The sequence below is a fragment of the Asterias amurensis genome, chromosome 1 (assembly GCF_032118995.1).
Source record: "Asterias amurensis chromosome 1, ASM3211899v1".
NCBI classification, from domain to species: domain Eukaryota; kingdom Metazoa; phylum Echinodermata; class Asteroidea; order Forcipulatida; family Asteriidae; genus Asterias; species Asterias amurensis.
Genome location: NC_092648.1, coordinates 27,762,481 through 27,780,345, shown reverse-complemented (window position 1 = coordinate 27,780,345; position 17,865 = coordinate 27,762,481). Strand labels below are relative to the sequence as shown.

At 40.4% G+C, this 17,865-nt stretch overlaps 1 protein-coding gene across 2 annotated transcripts in view; it reads right to left on the bottom strand.

The window, feature by feature from the left end:
• LOC139935378 (uncharacterized) overlaps window positions 1–17,827 on the bottom strand; it is a 62,302-nt gene extending 44,475 nt beyond the window's left edge. The window contains exons 1-3 of one of the 2 annotated variants that reach the window (XM_071929929.1): window positions 17,670–17,827; window positions 1,873–2,026; window positions 698–837 (exon numbers count right to left, since the gene is read on the bottom strand). In XM_071929929.1, coding sequence (XP_071786030.1) covers window positions 698–837; window positions 1,873–2,026; window positions 17,670–17,745 — 370 coding nt within the window. In that variant the 5' untranslated portion in view covers window positions 17,746–17,827. Of the gene's footprint in view, window positions 1–697; window positions 838–1,872; window positions 2,027–8,015; window positions 8,144–17,669 lie in introns of those variants that run through there. The other variant, XM_071929939.1, reaches the window with a different exon arrangement.
• Window positions 17,828–17,865: the final 38 nt, after the last annotated feature.

Sequence of the window (17,865 nt, the reverse complement as noted above, 5' to 3'; positions counted from 1 at the left end):
TAAGTATTATGTCTACATTAAAGAGATCATAGATCGTTTTTTTATCTCCTGAAACCAAACATTTAATACTGGTCTGAATTGGGGGAAAACAGATTGTTATGCTAAGGGTTTGTGCTTTAAAGGGGGTGGGGTGTTTTACTGTCATGCCTTGTGATATCCGGAGTCTAACCTAAAGTAGCCATGCCTTAGGACAAAAATGTAATTAAATTTGTTTAGTAGTAATTGAATAATATTTTTGATTTATTTTGCACGGCATACTCGCTTCTGAATATTCAATAAAATACCAACCAATGAAAGGTGTGTAAAACATATGACGTTGCTCCAATGTGGAAAATTCAAAGTCCTCTATGCATAGCACTGTTGTTTAATGGCGGACTATCTCTCGCAACGTAAAACCAAAACTTTAAAAATTTGAACACTTTATGAAGTGCAAGTTTTATTGTTAAAAGGTTGGATAGATGATTTAAAAAAAAAAACATTTAGTTTTTGATTGTGAACAATTTTATTTTATTTCGAATGAAAAAGTGGTGGCGCCATACGGAAACTTTTCCTTTATTTGAGTCTGGGCCGGTAAAATCCCCACATTGTTACCGTAAAAAAAGTAAATTGTTTATTCCGCGGTGTGTGGATGGGACCTGTGGATAAATGAAACTCGGCTATACCGTCGTCCCCACATCATGCATTTCGTACTGCTTACCTGTCACTGTGATCTTGAACGAACACAAATTTCCGTTTTTGTTCCCGTATCCATCGGTAGCACTATATTTTATGAAGTACGGAGAGTTATAGGCACTAAACCTGTTGCCAGAATTCGGATTGTTGTCCTCCCTTCCAATACTGAAGAATGAGAAGAAAGAAAGACAGTAAAGTAAAAATCACAGCAGCAGAGCAGACGACTAGGCCCTATAATAAGACTTCAACTCTCCTCATCAGTGTGTCAAGGTTCATTAATGGTCAAATCATGGTCAAATGGACCGTTCCGGCTTTCCACTAAGCTCCGCCCACCGCGCACGTGAGCAAGACACGTGTACGAGCACTCCATAGAGTTATATATAAGAACTAGAGGGCGCACGAGTGATGCTTCGTGCACAAACGCCACGGGACCGCAAGATGACAAGCGCGTCATTCTGCACGCGTGTTGAATATGAAATACACGTTTGAGGTTTTTTTATTGAACGCTCACGCGATGCTGTTTGTTCAACTTACAAAATGGCCGCACAAACACACGCTGTGAGATAGCTGTCCGAATTGACGACTTCGGCTACAGCTACGGCTAGGGCGCGCGCGTCTGCTATTCGTCAACACTGACAGACGCGCTGATCTAGCCGTAGCTGTAGCCAAAGTCGCCAATTCGGACACGGCCTCAGAAAATGGCCGCCTGCTCGCATACCGGGGCGCGTATATAGGCCAGTGCGCGCTCTAGTTCTTATATATAACTCTATGGAGCACTCCCAATTTACATTCTGCACGATTCTGCCGCGCGTGCCAAAATATACGCGCACGCATGACCGAGTTTGTCCGACCCATAGAGCTATATATATTGACTTGTTTTTCTCAAGGAAGAAATTTCATGCTAAGCAAATTTTTGTGCTTAGCAGCTCTATAAATTGGGCCCTGATCTCCCATACAAAGTGCACCACACCTGCGAGGGGCGACGTTATAGGCACCTTTTCAGCATTTTTGCATAAACACTTCGAACAATCTTGAATCTTTGTGAATAAATCATCAATATTTGGAAAAAGGCCTCGTGACATCGAAAGTTGCGCGACCGCGGCCGCGTCACATTTATTAGGCATATGCCTGTATACGGTTGCAAGTGTGGAAGTGTCCGTCGGGTTCGGGTAATCATGGGAGCACCAGTACATCTCTTACCTGACGGGATTACTTCGGTCTGTAGCATGTGGTTCATCCCATTTAACCACAGTGCTGTGCCATCGAGGGTCCGTGTAGACATTAAATCCAGAGGGACAGGGACCTTGCAACACTGGAGGGGTCTTGTCAGCTGGAGGACTATCAGGCCCGTGAGCTAAAATAAAATGAATAATAATTCTTGCGTCATTAGATTTCAGCGTGCGCATACACAATAATAAAATCAATTCAAGAGCAGCATTCAAATAGATTCATGATTGTAACATCAAACCTCGCGGGTTAGAATTGACCCAACTGGGTCTCAGGTGGGTCAGACTGATCGACTTGGGTCCAACAATTAGATTTTGACTATCCTGCACGTCAGTTTGACCCATTAAAATCAGGCCGACCCCCATGTCCCAGGTTCAACTCTGACCCGGTAGTGAAACTCAGTGATAGGACCCCGCCCCCACCCCCCCCCGACATTGGCCCTTGGGTCCATCATAGCCTATGGGCGAGTTAGAGCTGCTTAGACAGAAAATCTGCTGAACAACTTGTTGTCTGCTGAGCGCAGTTAAGTTACCATCTAATTCTGGTCACCGGGTCATTTTGTGCTGAGCTACTTGTGCTTTTTGGGCAGGAGATTCTGCCCCCCCCCCCCCAGATTCTGTCGCCCCACCCCCTTTGGCGAACTGTGTACAAACCATAGAGCGGCCATAGCTCTAGAAAAAAACTAGACTCATGGTACAAACTTGCGCCCCCCTTTGAATCATCTCCTAGCAATGTTTGTGATGAATAAAGGCCCAGTATTCAAGACGTGTTTATTTTTATGTCACTCATGTTTGTATATAGCTTTGACAGCAACACAAACACAACTATTATTTAAAGTTAAATACAGAAATTTAGTCATGCGATCGATTGAATGGGGTTTTCCAAGTTTTAGATTTCGTGGTTTTTGGTTTTTTGCTTGCACAACAAAGAAGTGAAGCGCATAATTATCTGCGGGGGGAATGGATTTATACAATTGTTATTAATGATGTTGAGCAAAAGAGAAAATTCTCATTTTTTGTAGGCCACACACGGTATTTTAGTTCAAGTTAAAGTGCAAGAGACTCACATGAGGGAAATAACAGATTGGAGCGAGTATGGTGTTCGATTTAGAAATGGCTGGTTTATATGGGATCCAGTATTGAACAGAGAAGGCAAACTTTTTGCGTTAAAATAATAGCATTAAGAAAAGATGATGCCTTATGCCTAATAGTATGTAAAGAAAGGCAAAACATACAACATGTAGAATGTTTTCCAAAAAGTACAGTAGGCCTACTTCACAGTAAAAAGCTTGACATTTTCAGTAGTATGGTTTATAGTTATAACCAAAACTGGCCGTACTCTAGTGGCTCTAAAAATTGAATTGTTGTTGTTTTGCTCGATCGTCGATTCTTCAACCTTATCACTTGAGTTGGTCATTGGCAGAGAAGAAAATAATGCAACAAGTCACTACAATTAACTTATGCATAAACACCTTACCGAGTTACATTGATTGAATACTTTTCCCTAGTCCACAAAAGCCCATCATCAGAAAGTAACTTTAGATTTATACTGAATTAAGAACACCAGACCTCCTTCCTTATATGACAACCATCCCGGGAAATTTAAGACGTCTTGCGTCCGTAGTTCGGTTTTAATAACAATTTGTTCAGACAAACAAATGTATTTATTTTCACTTTGGGATGGGAGGCGCGGGAATAGAGGTACGTTGCTCGATATAAATTACCTCGATGCATCGCGTATGTAGTTGTACAGGCCTATTGTACTGCCACTGACATTACCTCGCTCCGAAACCAAAACCAACTCACTCAAAACTTACATAAATAGATTGTTTACCATCGACAAATAAGCCAACTAGTAATTTAACTATATTTTACCATAGGCCTACAAACAATGAACAACATTTTGGTTTTGAGTGATAGATTGCTGGAGTTTAATCGACCCATTTTTCTCATTCACATTTTATCAGGCCTAAAGTTAACTAGGACCCTCTTCTAGATTGGTTTATTTTCTAGATGTAATTTTATACTAATTTCTTGTATTGTTCATGTTGTTTCACCCACGTCGGCCTCGGCTTCAAGGTGAGCAATAACAAAGGGGTAGGGTGTTGCAACAGAGTGTCTTTCATTCTTCATTTCCATTTTGTTCAGACACAGTGACGTAACCGTCTGTGGCAGGGACGTAGGCTCTTTTCGAAACCACGGCTTCGGTTTTGGATTCGGCTCATGCTGGCTAGCTTGGTCCCGCGGTCGTTTTGCCAAATTGCGCATGCCTTGCGTACGTGCCAAGGGCTTCAGACGAGAGAACGTAGCCCGAGCCGAATCTAAAGCCGAAGCCGTATAATCGAAAAGGGTCGCCGTTTGTCCTACTACCGGTCACGCTTTGAAAGCTTTGAAACAAAATTGGAGAAAAACAATGTATAATACCCTGTTCCCCCAACAAAAAATAATGGAAATCCCCCATGGTTTCTGGAATGGCGCAATGCCTCAACATACTTTTGTGTCTATTGCTGGTTGACTAAGGGTTTTTTTTTTTTACTGCGGTGTTGAAAGAAACACAAATAATAATAATATTTTGGGGGTGGGGCGGGGTCCCCTTCTTCTAACAGAGTGACGATATAATTAAGGGAATCAATGTATAGTGAAGAGGTTTTCAACTAGTGGTTTAATCCCAACGAGGCCTGGTTCTTGATAATTTTACCGAGACGAAGTCGAGGTAAATTATAAACAACCAGGCCTCGACGGGTTTAAACCACTAGTTGAAAACCGAGTCAACACACTTTGATTCCCATTCATAAATACCTTTTCGGTCAAAAACAGCATCACTTTTTGGTCAAAAAGTAATATAAATGCAAAAATTATAATATTATTGTTAAATGACACCCCCAGCTATGAAATGGTAAAGCCCTCCGCCGCCCTCGGGTAAACAACTCCTTATAAGGGAATGCTGTATGCGTCACGCGTATCGTGGGATGATCGCTAAAATTGTTCAAAACCGTAGCCCCCACTTTTGGACCACGCAATTTGTGTATGTAGGTATGAAATAAAATACAGAAAATCCATTACTTGCTGTTGCTTGGCGAAAATCATGCACCGAATCTAAAGCCGAAGCCGTATAATCGAAAAGGGTCGCCGTTTGTCCTACTACCGGTCACGCTTTGAAAGCTTTGAAACAAAATTGGAGAAAAACAATGTGTAATACCCTGTTCCCCCAACAAAAAATAATGGAAATCCCCCATGGTTTCTGGAATGGCGCAATGCCTCATTATACTTTTGTGTCTATTGCTGGTTGACTAAGGTTTTTTTTTTTTACTGCGGTGTTGAAAGAAACACAAATAATAATAATATTTTGGGGGTGGGGCGGGGTCCCCTTCTTCTAACAGAGTGACGATATAATTAAGGGAATCAATGTATGGTGAAGAGGTTTTCAACTAGTGGTTTAATCCCAACGAGGCCTGGTTCTTGATAATTTTACCGAGACAAAGTCGAGGTAAATTATAAACAACCAGGCCTCGACGGGTTTAAACCACTAGTTGAAAACCGAGTCAACACACTTTGATTCCCATTCATAAATACCTTTTCGGTCAAAAACAGCATCATTTTTTGGTCAAAAAGTAATATAAATGCAAAAATTATAATATTATTGTTAAATGACACCCCCAGCTATGAAATGGTAAAGCCCTCCGCCGCCCTCGGGTAAACAACTCCTTATAAGGGAATGCTGTGTGCGTCACGCGTATCGTGGGATGATCGCTAAAATTGTTCAAAACCGTAGCCCCCACTTTTGGACCACGCAATTTGTGTATGTAGGTATGAAATAAAATACAGAAAATCCATTACTTGCTGTTGCTTGGCGAAAATCATGCACCGAATCCCGAAAAGAAACAATAACGAAGACAAATAGTGATCTAAAAATCCTCGGAAGCCCGCGAAATGGGTGACGTCATTCGAAGCATTATCGTGTTTCGTTCCCACACTGTACCATTATAACATACAGAGTATTTCTTCAAACCCCTGAATAAAAGGATGCCGATTCACAGGCTCGTTCGACAAAATTATAAGTTATCACACAAGCGCGAGTTGAATACGAACAAAATAGTGCGTCTGCGTCCCACATCTAACTCGGCCGCGCGTGTGATAATAAAAATTTAACACACGCACGTCGTAGCAACAAAAAACAAATGGCATTTAATTGTACTTGATGTTCAATCAATACAAATCATGGGTTTTTGTTGTAGGCCGTTGCATGTTAATCGGACAGAAAAGGGGAAAATTTACATCGTTCACATTAAACACTTGGAAAAGGTTCGTGCACTGCCGTGAACGATTGGTAAATAGTCCCAGTGTATACAGACGTTATCAAAAAATACTGTTTTTGACCTAAAATGACCCAAACATTGGTCTGTTCACGAACTGTGCAGTTTTAGAGCTTAGCAACAACCAAATTCGGATTCAGTACCATTGAAAACCCTTGTGCGTCAAATTTCATGCGGTCCGGAGATGGGGACCACGAAACCCCCAAAATAGGCCCCTTTTCAATACCCATCCCATGGTCTAAACCCCCTGTAAGGAAATACTGTGCGCGTTGCGCGTATCGCGTGATGTGGCACAACACTGTCCCAGCCGTTGCTCTCGACCAATAGAAATGAAGAAACTGTCTTATAATCACATGTGCAAGGTTGCGTGCCACGCCCATGAATTAACACTTTTTACCGGTCATAAACCAAGGTTTATACACACCCACGTGACGCGCTCTCCACCAAAAGGAATAGCGAAACTGTCTGAGGTATTTATGAATAATTATTAATAGGTCTGATTTGGGTTAAAATCGATAACATTAACGAACACATAGGGGTCCAATTCTGTAGTGGATGTCTATACAATGGCATGTTATTTTGTGCGGATGATCTCATACCTATACTTAATATATATTTTGATATTTTTTTTTTCACATTGAACAAGTTTTCCAAGATTGATATTCAAGCACATTACCAGTATGCGCTTTTAGAATTATTTTTTATTATTACTCATGGTTTATACAAAATAATAAATTTGGTTGCCACGGGCAAAATTACATTGAATAGATTTACAAAAATGTACAGTTTGAGTAAACATGAACATAACAGACATAGGCCTATAGTAAAATTGGGTTTGACATTTAAAGCCAATTATACACTTTCGGAACAGAAAAAAAAAAAAAAGTTCACCGTATTTACAAATAACTTACAGGGTTTACAGAAGGTGATTGTAAAAGACTTCTCTTGAAATATTATTCCATGAAATGCTTTACTTTTTGAGAAAACATAAAAACAATTATCAATTCTCGACAACCAGAATTACGGATTTATAGTAAACACATGTCTTGACACTGCGAAACGTGCGGAAACATTAAGGGAGGGTTTTCCCGTTATTTTCTCCTGACTCCGATGACCGATTAAGCCTAAATTTTCACAGGTTTGTTATTTTATATATAAGTTGTGATACACGAAGTGTGGGACTTGGACAATACTGTTTACCGAAAGTGTATAATGGCTTTAAAAGGGTAGCATTTAAACTCACACAAGCAAACAAATTAAACTGCCTTTGGTGCGGCTTAAAGGCATGTCCATAATATGTGAACGGACTATCCCGACGTAATAAATAAATAGATGCAAATTGGGGGATAAAACCTGTTATATTTTTAAGAGAACCAACTTTTAAAAGACTGCGCAATTTGTTATTATTTTGTTACCTTTTTGCCCAAGCCACATCCAACAGCGCACAGCGCCAATGACAGGATGGATAACAGCATTTAAATACATAAAATGACACAATAAAGTTATTTAAACAGACAAAACAGACAGAGATTAAACATGACGAGAAGTTCTTGCATCAAAATAGTTAAACATAACTTACAGTCTGGACCCGACCTCCCCTTACTCATAAAAATAAATTCACAAGATGTCGTCGTTTTTATGTTTGACGACAGAAAGGGTGCGGTGGAAATGCCAATACTGGGATTTCTTGAATGGTTATTTTTGTTGTAATAAGATGACAAACAAATTCCTTTGCTGACCTCGACTATAATGTGAAGACCTGATAATAAAGCATTATCGGCCCACTCTTAAAGTTAATACTCACGGCAAAAAATAATACACGCTATCGCGACGACTGGAACCAAAACTGCAACAACTCCTCCCATCTTGTGTTGAAAGTTTACAGGTCTGGAGCGATTCAATCTCGAGTGAGTACCTGCTCACCATCGTCTGGTCACAGAGTGGTCCAGGATCGACCCATCTAGGGTTTTTATAGTGCCTCCACTCCTCTGTTCTGCACGTGTGCGTAAGTGGGGGGGGGGGGGGGGGGCAGGTTGGCAGAGTGGCACACTAGTACAACAGAAAGAGCTTTTAAAGGCAAAATCGGGACGGTTGCTAACCAAAAATGGAACATGTGAAAATGTGTTGTAAATGCAAAACAAGTTATGCGAGGTATGGTGACCATAAAGCGATGATTGCGTTATAAAAATTGTTTGATTGGTCTTTAAGGTTGACACAAGTTCAGATTTATTGTCTTCGTACTTTTTATGAACCGTCTTCCCGCCAAAAACGTTGAGGTTATGGACGTATAGTTATGTATTAATTATGAAACGAAAAGTGAAATTATCTGTCATTAAGCCAGTTGTTTAACAGTATTCCCTTCAAATATATCAGAATCGATATTGAGAACAATATGACTATTATATTAATAACTATTACTTCGTTCGAATGATGATATACCATGACGTTATACATCTCATTCAGCAAGTTCCACAATTAGCCTAACATGTTTGCCTATTGCAAGAACTGGACTTTTCACACTTCGTGCAAATGGTGAAACCTGCACGAGGTTAAAAAACCTTATAATTACGATACAGGAAAACGTCATAATTTGCCTTAAACGCGTGCCTATTTTAGTCACAAGGCATTTTGACTTTAATTTTCTCTCTTTCCGTGCCCTTTAAAATGTGCCTTCATCGCCTGATGTTGAATTTGAACATAAATAAAACAATACGATTCATTGTTGAATGCCTGACTGGCACACCTGTATCGCTTGCATCACTGCCGGAATTGAAACATTACCCAACAGGGCGGTCGCTTTCAAGTTAAACAAACCCCCAAAAGTGGGAGAAAATGGGGGAGTCCCTTTAGTCGTCCCAGTTTTACAAAATCTATCACACAATTGGGGTAAGTTCTGGTTCTTTATAGTTCAGCATTTACTTTATGACATCTACCAAAAGCTATAAAGGAGTCTGTTTATATGGGATCTATTAGTCTGCATTCATGAATACCACGATCACTTGTTTGTTGATCTTTTGCTGTCAGTGCTGAAGTTCAGTTGCTGTTGTCCGAGTTCGAGACCAGTCTCGAGTCCTCCGTGAGAATTGTGTTTTTCAATTGAGTTTAACGTTTGCTACGGAAGCATTATAGGTAGTGAGGACACATTGGTAATTACTCAAAATAATTGTTGTGGATAAAAACTTACAAGAAACCGAGAGCTGTTGATAATAAAACATTGTGAGAAACGGCTCCCTCTGAAGTAATGCAGTTTTCGAGGAAGAAGTAGTTTTCCACTAAAAAAATATTTGATTTTGAGACCTCGGAGATTTTGAGGTCCCGAAATCAAGCATCTGAAAGCACAAACAACTTCGTGTGACAAGTGTGTTAGACGATTTTTGGGGTATTAAAAATTCTGTAATAAGGTTGTTGTTGCACAAAATGACACCCTATTGGGCTATAACAACACACAGCACACAATGTGTAAAAAGTTTCAATTTTGGCCTTCGGAACGTAGGGGGAATAATTATTTTTGGTTGGTAAGCAGTTTGCAACACACTTGTTTTTATTTTTTTCAAAACGTTGTTGGCGAGTGCACAAAATGACAACCGTATACTGGGATAGCAGATTACACACCTCAGCATCAACATCGAGCAATCATAACAACGTAATAAAAACTAACTTCGTTGTCTTTAGATGAGAAATTAATATAGTGCTGTGGGACAGACTTATCGAATCTACTCCTTGGCATAGGAGCAATCTACACAGCAGAGAATAAACATAACGAGGTATACCAACCAGCCATTTTCGCGCGGAATGATGCTCTTCTAACATTTCACATGCGCACAGGTTTATAAATACCTGCTGTAATCGAGGCCTATAATTCTGAGTTCGAAATATCCTATATAATTTGTACGGTTTAAATGACATTGTCGACTGACGATAACGTGGAACCGGGAGTTGTGATACACTCTCGACTGTTATAATAGTCAACAACAAAACAAAGGGAAACAGTCAAATCCTTATTTAAAAGTTTGTTTTAAAAGAATCTTCCCAGTCGTTGGTGCTGGATAAGCACCACTATATAAAACACCGAAGGATTTCAAACTTGTATTATTGAGCACACTTCAACCCTTGCAAGTTATTCGTTGCGAATATGTGACGTCAACACTCGCATCGCATTCGCATGAAGTATATGAACCGGGATTAATGCGTATTGAACATCCATTCGAAATATTTTGGTATCCATCAAAAAAGTTAATGAACTAATGGACTGTCCACTTTTATCATGAATTGTTTTAAGTAGTGTTTTCATTGATTACAAAGTGTGACATCCAGCCATCTGAAACAACCCTAAACGTAAATACGATAGAAAATGGGGAATCAAAGAACGAAACACATGCACCATCGAGCAAGTCACACACAATTTTGTTCTTGTGTCAGTGTCTTACGGGCTTATTCCGATTGCCGCACTAACTCTGCTGTCGGGCCTTGAGCTACTATTCTTATCTTGAATGTGGCGCATTTGAAGGCACTGGACACCTTTGGTTAACTTCAAAGACCAGTATTCTCACTTGATGTATCCATGTATTCAAACATAATGTGCATAAAATAACAAATCTGTGCAAATTTGGACCCCATTGGTCATCGAAGCTGCAAGAGAATAATGACAGACAAAAACACTAATGTGTACTTTCAAATGCCTAAGTAAAAGACTTCAGGCCTGAGATATGTTATTATTTGAGTTATTTGTTGTTTATTAAAGGTTAAATAAAGAAATTTAGTCATGCGATCGATTGAATGGGGTTTTCCAAGTTTTAGATTTCGTGGTTTTGGTTGTTTGCTTGTACAATGAGGAAGTGAAGCGCATAATTCTCGGGGGAATGGATTTAATACAATTGTTGTTATATTAATGATGTTGAGCAAAAGAGAACATTCTCATTTTTGGTAGGCCACACGCGTTATTTTAGTTCAAGTTAAAGTGCAAGAGCCTTGATATGAGGAAAATAACAGATTGGAGCGGGTAGGTGTTCGCTTTTAGAAATGGCTGGTTTATATTAGTGGGATCTATTGAGCAGAGAAGGCAAACTTCTTGAGTTGAAATAATAGCATTAAGAAAAGATGATGCCTTATGCCTAATAGTATGTAAAGAAAGGCAAAACATACTAAACGTAGAATGTCTTCAAAAAAGTACAGTAGGCCTACTTCACAGTAAAAAGCTTGACATTTTGAGCAGTGTGGTTTATAGTTATAACCAAAACTGACCGTACTCTGGTGGCTCTAAAGATTTAGTTGTTGTTTAGCTCGAGTTCTTCAACCTTATCACTTGAGTTGGTCATTGGCAGAGAAGAAAATAATGCAACAAGTCACTACAATTAACTTATGCATAAACACCTTACCGAGTTTAACATTGATTAAATACTATGTTCCCTAGTCCACAAAAGCCCATCATCAGAAAGTAACTTTAGAATTATACTGAATTAAGAACACCCAACTTCCTTCCTGTTATGGTTCATTACATGACAACCATCCCGGGAAATTTAAGAAGTCTTGCGTCCGTAGTTCGGTTTTAGTAACAATTCATAAATACCCCAGACAGTTTCTCTACTCCTATTGGTGGAGAGCGCGTCACGTGGGGGTGTTTAAACGGTTTATAATGACCAGTGTTTATAACCGGCTGGCTTCCGCGTTACAGGCGCGCAAGATTATCACGTGGAACGCAATTCATAGCTATTAGTAACAGCGCGTAATCTATTTCTAAGCGCGCGCGCGTAATCTACTTCTAACATAGATATAGAATTAAATAACTAGATCGGCCGCGCGTACATACGCGCCATTACCTGTGTAGAAAATAAAATAGTTCGCCATGGACGCGGTAAAAATTTTACGTTTGAAAGGCGACGCGCAAAAATGAACACGAGACATAGGCCTTTGATGCGCTAAATGTCACGTGCTGACGGCAAAAAGTCACGCGCTGACGGCAACGCACAGAAAATGTACACGGGAGATAGGCAATGGCAGCCCCCATGCCAGAACCTGCGTATGTACGCGCGGCCGATCTAGTTATTCTATTCTATATCTATGACTTCTAGGCGCGCGCGCGTAATCTACTTCTAAGCGCGCGCGTAATTTATTTCTAAGTGCGCGCGTACACACAACCCACGCGCATGAGACTCTTCACAAAGTTTTCGAAAAAATATTTCAAACCTCGAATAAACACAATGTAAAGCAAACATTCATGCTGGAGCAGCTCCTTGAAACTGAAGTCTGAGATACTTCTGTTCCCTCATTAATCATCGTTGAAGTTTATGAAAATTTGAAGTTCAGATGTGTACAACAATAATCAGAGTTGTTGCTTTTATTGCACCTTCTCAGTGCCCAGTTGGAGATCATAGGCAGGCCTATAATGTGAACGGGTTATCCCGACATAATAAGCAAATAGATGCAAATTGGGAGCCTAATAAAACCTGTCAAAATCTTAAGAGAACCAACTTTTAAAAGACTGCGCAATTTGTTATTAATTTGTTAGCTTTTTGCCCCAGCCACATCCAACAGCGCACAGGGCCAATGACAGGATGGATAACAGCATTTAAATACATAAAATAGCACAATAAAGTTATAGGATTTGAGGCATTTGGTTTGCGATAACACCATGTGTGTATCTACTTGCCATGTTGAGTTTGTTCTTTGAGAACTGTCTTGCTTTATTCTACTGCCGCGGAGTAGATTTTTCGGGTGTTCGGGAGACTTCTCGGTTCTAAAACGAACTGTCCTGCTTATTAACTATTACCCGGGCGGATGGTATAGAAATAGACTGGGACTCTACTTAAGCTTATGGATCGTAATTAACTGTACTACCGCGGAGTCAGTTCTTAAATTGGTCTCAACGTTTCGACTAGCTAATGCTCTAGTCATCGTCAGGAGAGTTATTTAAACAGACAAAACCCGCAGACAGAGATTTAAAACGATGAAAAGTTCTTGCATCAACATAGTTAAAACATAATTCGTAACAAATACCCCAGACAGTTTCTCTACTCCTATTGGTCGAAAGCGCGTCACGTGGGGGTGTTTAAACGTTGATAATTACCAGGGGCCAATTTCATAGAGCTGCTTAAGCAACAAATTTGCTTAAGCACGAAAATAGCTCGCTCTTTTTACACATGTTACTTAGTAGGGTCATATCTTTGGATTCTGTGACCATTTTTTTGCTACCTTTTTTTCTCGATGGATTTGACTTCAGGAACCATTTAAAGGGAAAATTAGCTCCTATGAACCTCTGAAATGTGATAGGAACTTTTTTTACAGCACTATATTCAAAATGGCCGCCGACGCCATCTTGAAAAACATAAAATGTAATTGCTCTGGCACCAGATGACCTAAACGGACAAATGAGATGTCCTTTTCCACTATATCTGGCATGACAAATACACTGGAATGGTAATTGTAAGGTTTGAGGACCATCTTGACCTCTAAATCCAATATGGCCGCCGACGCCATCTTGAAAAACATAAATTGTAACAGCTCTGGCACCAGATAACCTAGACGGACAAATGAGATGTCCTTTTCCACTATATCTGGCATGACAAATACACTGGAGTGGTAATTGTAAGGTTTAGGGACCATCTTGACCTCTAAATCCAATATGGCCGCCGAACGCCATCTTGAAAAACATAACTTGTAATAGCTCTGGCACCAGATGACTTAGACGGACAAATGAGATGTCCTTTTCCACTGTATCTGACATGACAAATACACTGGAGTGGTAATTGTAATGTTTGGGGGCCATCTTGACTTCTTAATCCAATATGGCCGCCGTAGCCGTCTTGAAAATTATGAGTTGCAATAGCTTTAGGCATAAAAAGAATTACAATGAAATGTAGGATGTCGATTTCCACTATTCATGGCATTTCAATTCCACTGGAATGGTAATTGTAGAGTTTGGGATCATCTGACCTCCAAATTTAAGATGGCCGTCGTCGCCATCTTGAAAATATGAAATTTGAAAGCTCTGTCGCAAGAAGAGCTTTAAGAACAAATAGGGTGTCATTTTCCACTAATTCTTGCCTTACAAACTAATTTTAAATGTTTTTCATAGTTCTGGAACCATCCTTACCTCTTAAATCAAGATTCACATATCAGCTTCACTATCACCAGCTGAATCACTGTATGAACTGTGGCTTACAGACTCACTTTCAGAACGGAGCACAATGTAGATGGACATGGCCATGTCTGCCTCTGCATAGGCACAATTAAGCTGTGGCATCAGACTGCATGTAGACAGATTGTTGGTTTATGATAGTCCTGCCTATTACAGTAGATGATCCCAGTAATGGTTTACTATGCTGTTCCCAGGAATGCTTCTTGAAGGAAAACTTGTTCTCAGATTTGCTCAGGAGAGCATGGAAGTCTTTACATGAAGGACATTTATCTTCTGATTTCTTGATCGTATGAATCATTGACGCAAATAATTCGCTGAGCATGCTTGTGTCTTGCTAGAACAGAGTGCACCAGCTTTTCTGCCTAATCACCCCAAGTGAACTTGGTACAGTCTCCATTCTCTCTGTCTTCAGTGGTAGGAGTGGTCAAGCGCCATATGAGGCCCATATCGATAAAACAAAATGTAGATGTGTATGCATCAGGCTCTGGATAGTCAAAAGTAAGATTTTGCTTGAGCTTGCTTTTCTGTGTGTTACACATGGTTCCATTGACGTGGAAGATTGCAAGGCACTCAGTAACACTGTGATGCAGGGTGTCTTCTAGGTTTAAGGCACCACTCCTTTCGACCAGCCAAAGAACTTAGTCCAAAGCGTTACACTCCATTTCCTCCATCCTCTCTTCAATTCTTGATTTAAAAAGTTCTGATGCTTGCTATGAGGAATTCGGTCACTTTAAAGACTTGTTTTTTAGTACAATCTCTCATCCAAGAACTTATTCACTTTGCTTTTGCCATCCTCCTCTGCCGATAACAAGCCGGCAACAAGAACTTCAGAGGCTGGAATTCTTGACTGTAGGAATCAAAGTGCTCCCACACGATACGTGGTTCACATTCTGAAAGGAGTTGCTTTTCAGTGTTCGGAGTTGCCAGCCATCCAGACGTTAGCTTAGAGCTCTTTTTCACTGCACTGTTGGCTCTATCAAAATGTTAAAGGCGACACATGAATATGGCTTTCCAATCATTGAGTGCGCACACATACCGCTTTCCTTGATTGCAGCCTGGTCTGAGGAAGGGTATCAAGTTCTGCCGTAAAATCGGGAGGATGCCAACCATACATGTCGTTGTCATAGATTCACATCCATGGAAGCTCGAGGTTGAGTTAGACCTGAACTCTGTCCAGTTGCTCGTTCTGATGGCATGGATATTTTGAGTCAGAGTCTCCACCATTCCATGAAGGAAATCCAGTATTGTGCTTGTTTGGGAACCCTCAAAGTCCTTGAAGAGAGTATTGTCAACTAGGTCATTTAGATCATCAATGTACTCCGTCGTTCATCATGTGAATCTGAAAGTTCTCAAGCACATCTAAGATGCCAGATCCCTTAAATCTGTAGAATAATATAGTGTAGATGAACGTGGCGTTGGCAGAGGTATTGGTGTGAAGATCCTTAATGCGGGTGAGGAAAGGAGACGGTCGGGAACCCATATGCATTGGAGAGCTTTCCAGAGGGCGGTTCTATCTACAGAGTCGAAAGCAGCCTTCAGGTCGACGTAGGCCACGGACACCAACAATAATTGCGAAAGGCATATTTTTCTCTTCGATTGACTTTACAAGTTTGCACATCATATCAAAGAAATCATCTTACTTGGAGGGTTTGAGTATGTCATATATGATATATTGCTCGACTCTCCTCGTATGCTTTTGACAAGTTGGCGTAAAACCCTGGACACACTGGCGCAGTCTGTTCTTCTGGTTTTAGTCTCACTTGGTCATCTTTGGCCTGGCCAATCCGTGGATTACACCGCGAGTTCTTTGAGCGTATGTATTGAGACTACTTGAATCAGTTGTAATGCCAGAAATAGTGGAAAATGACACAGCTCTTTTGTGCCTAAGCTATTACAATAAAAAATTTCAAGATGTGGCGGCGGCCATCTTGGCTTTTGGGTTTAAAATTATCCCCACACCCCACACTCTACAATAACTATTCCAGTAGATCTGTAATGCCAAATTTATTGAAAAATAATATCTCTTTTGTCTGTCTTGGTCATCTGGTGCCAGAGCTAATGAAAGTTATGTCTTTCAAGATGGCAAAGGTGGCCATATTGGATTTAGAGGTCAAGATGGCCCCCAAACATTACAATTACCACTCCAGTGTATTTGTCTTGCCAGATATAGTGGAAAAGGACATCTCATTTGTCCGTCTAAGTCATCTGGTGCCAGAGCTATTACAAGTTATGTTTTTCAAGATGGCGTTCGGCGGCCATATTGGATATAGAGGTCAAGATGGTCCCCAAACCTTACAATTACCACTCCAGTGTATTTGTCATGCCAGATATAGTGGAAAAGGACATCTCATTTGTCAGTCTAGGTCATCTGGTGCCAGAGCTGTTACAATTTATGTTTTTCAAGATGGCGTCGGCGGCCATTTTGAATATAGCGCCATAAAAAAAGTTCCTATCACATTTCAGAGGTTCATAGGAGCTAATTTTCCCTTTAAATGGCTCCTGAAGTCAAATCCATCGAGAAAAAAAGGTAGCCCAAAAATGGTCACGGAATCCAAAGATATGACCCTACTAACTGGCCAAAGTTTCATGCCATATACATTATGCTTGTGACTGGTATTTAGCTGTTGTTTACCTAGCATAACAATTGAGTGGAGTATTGGCCGGTAATCTGATTTTACTAAGCAAGGATTTCTTTTGCTTAAGCAACATTTTGTGCTTAAGCAGCTCTATGAAATTGGGCCCTGCTGGAGCTATTAGTAACAGCGCGTAATCTATTTCTAAGCGCGCGCGTATAACAACCCACGCGCATCAAACAGATTCTTCACATTTTGAAACAAATATTTCAAACCTCGAATTTTCATTTGTCAAAGTTTTTAGAATTTTATTTTTTAACGTTTTTTATCAAAAGGGCATTTATGAATGGGAATAAAAGAGTAGTGACTCGTTCTTAAACGTCCGTTTAAAACCTTGCAGGGTCGTTGCCGTGCGATAAAGGCCCTCGCCTTCGGCTCAGGCCATTATCACACGGCAACGACCCTGCCGGTTTTAAACGGCCGTTTAAGAACTCGTCGCTACCCTTTTATTCCCTTAGTTACACTCTGGACCCGACCTCCCCTTACAGATAAAAACAAATTTACAAGATTTCATTTGTTTAATGTTTGAAGGCAGAAAGGGTGCGGTGGGAAATGTCAATACTGGGATTTCTTGAATGGTTAATTTTGTTGTAATGACAAACGACTTCATTTGCTTGCAGTGAAGCAATAAAGTTATCTCGACTATAGCTTGAAGACCATTAAAGCATTGTCGGCCCACTCTAATACTCACGGCAAAAAAGAAGACACGCTATTATCTTGACGACTGGAACCAAAACTGGAACCAAAACTGCAACAACTCCTCCCATCTTGTGTTGAAAGTGTACAGGAGCGGTTCAATCTCGAGTGAGTACCTGCTCACCATCGTCTGGTCACAGAGTGGTCCAGGATCGACCCGTCTAGGGTTTTTATAGTGACACTCCACTCCT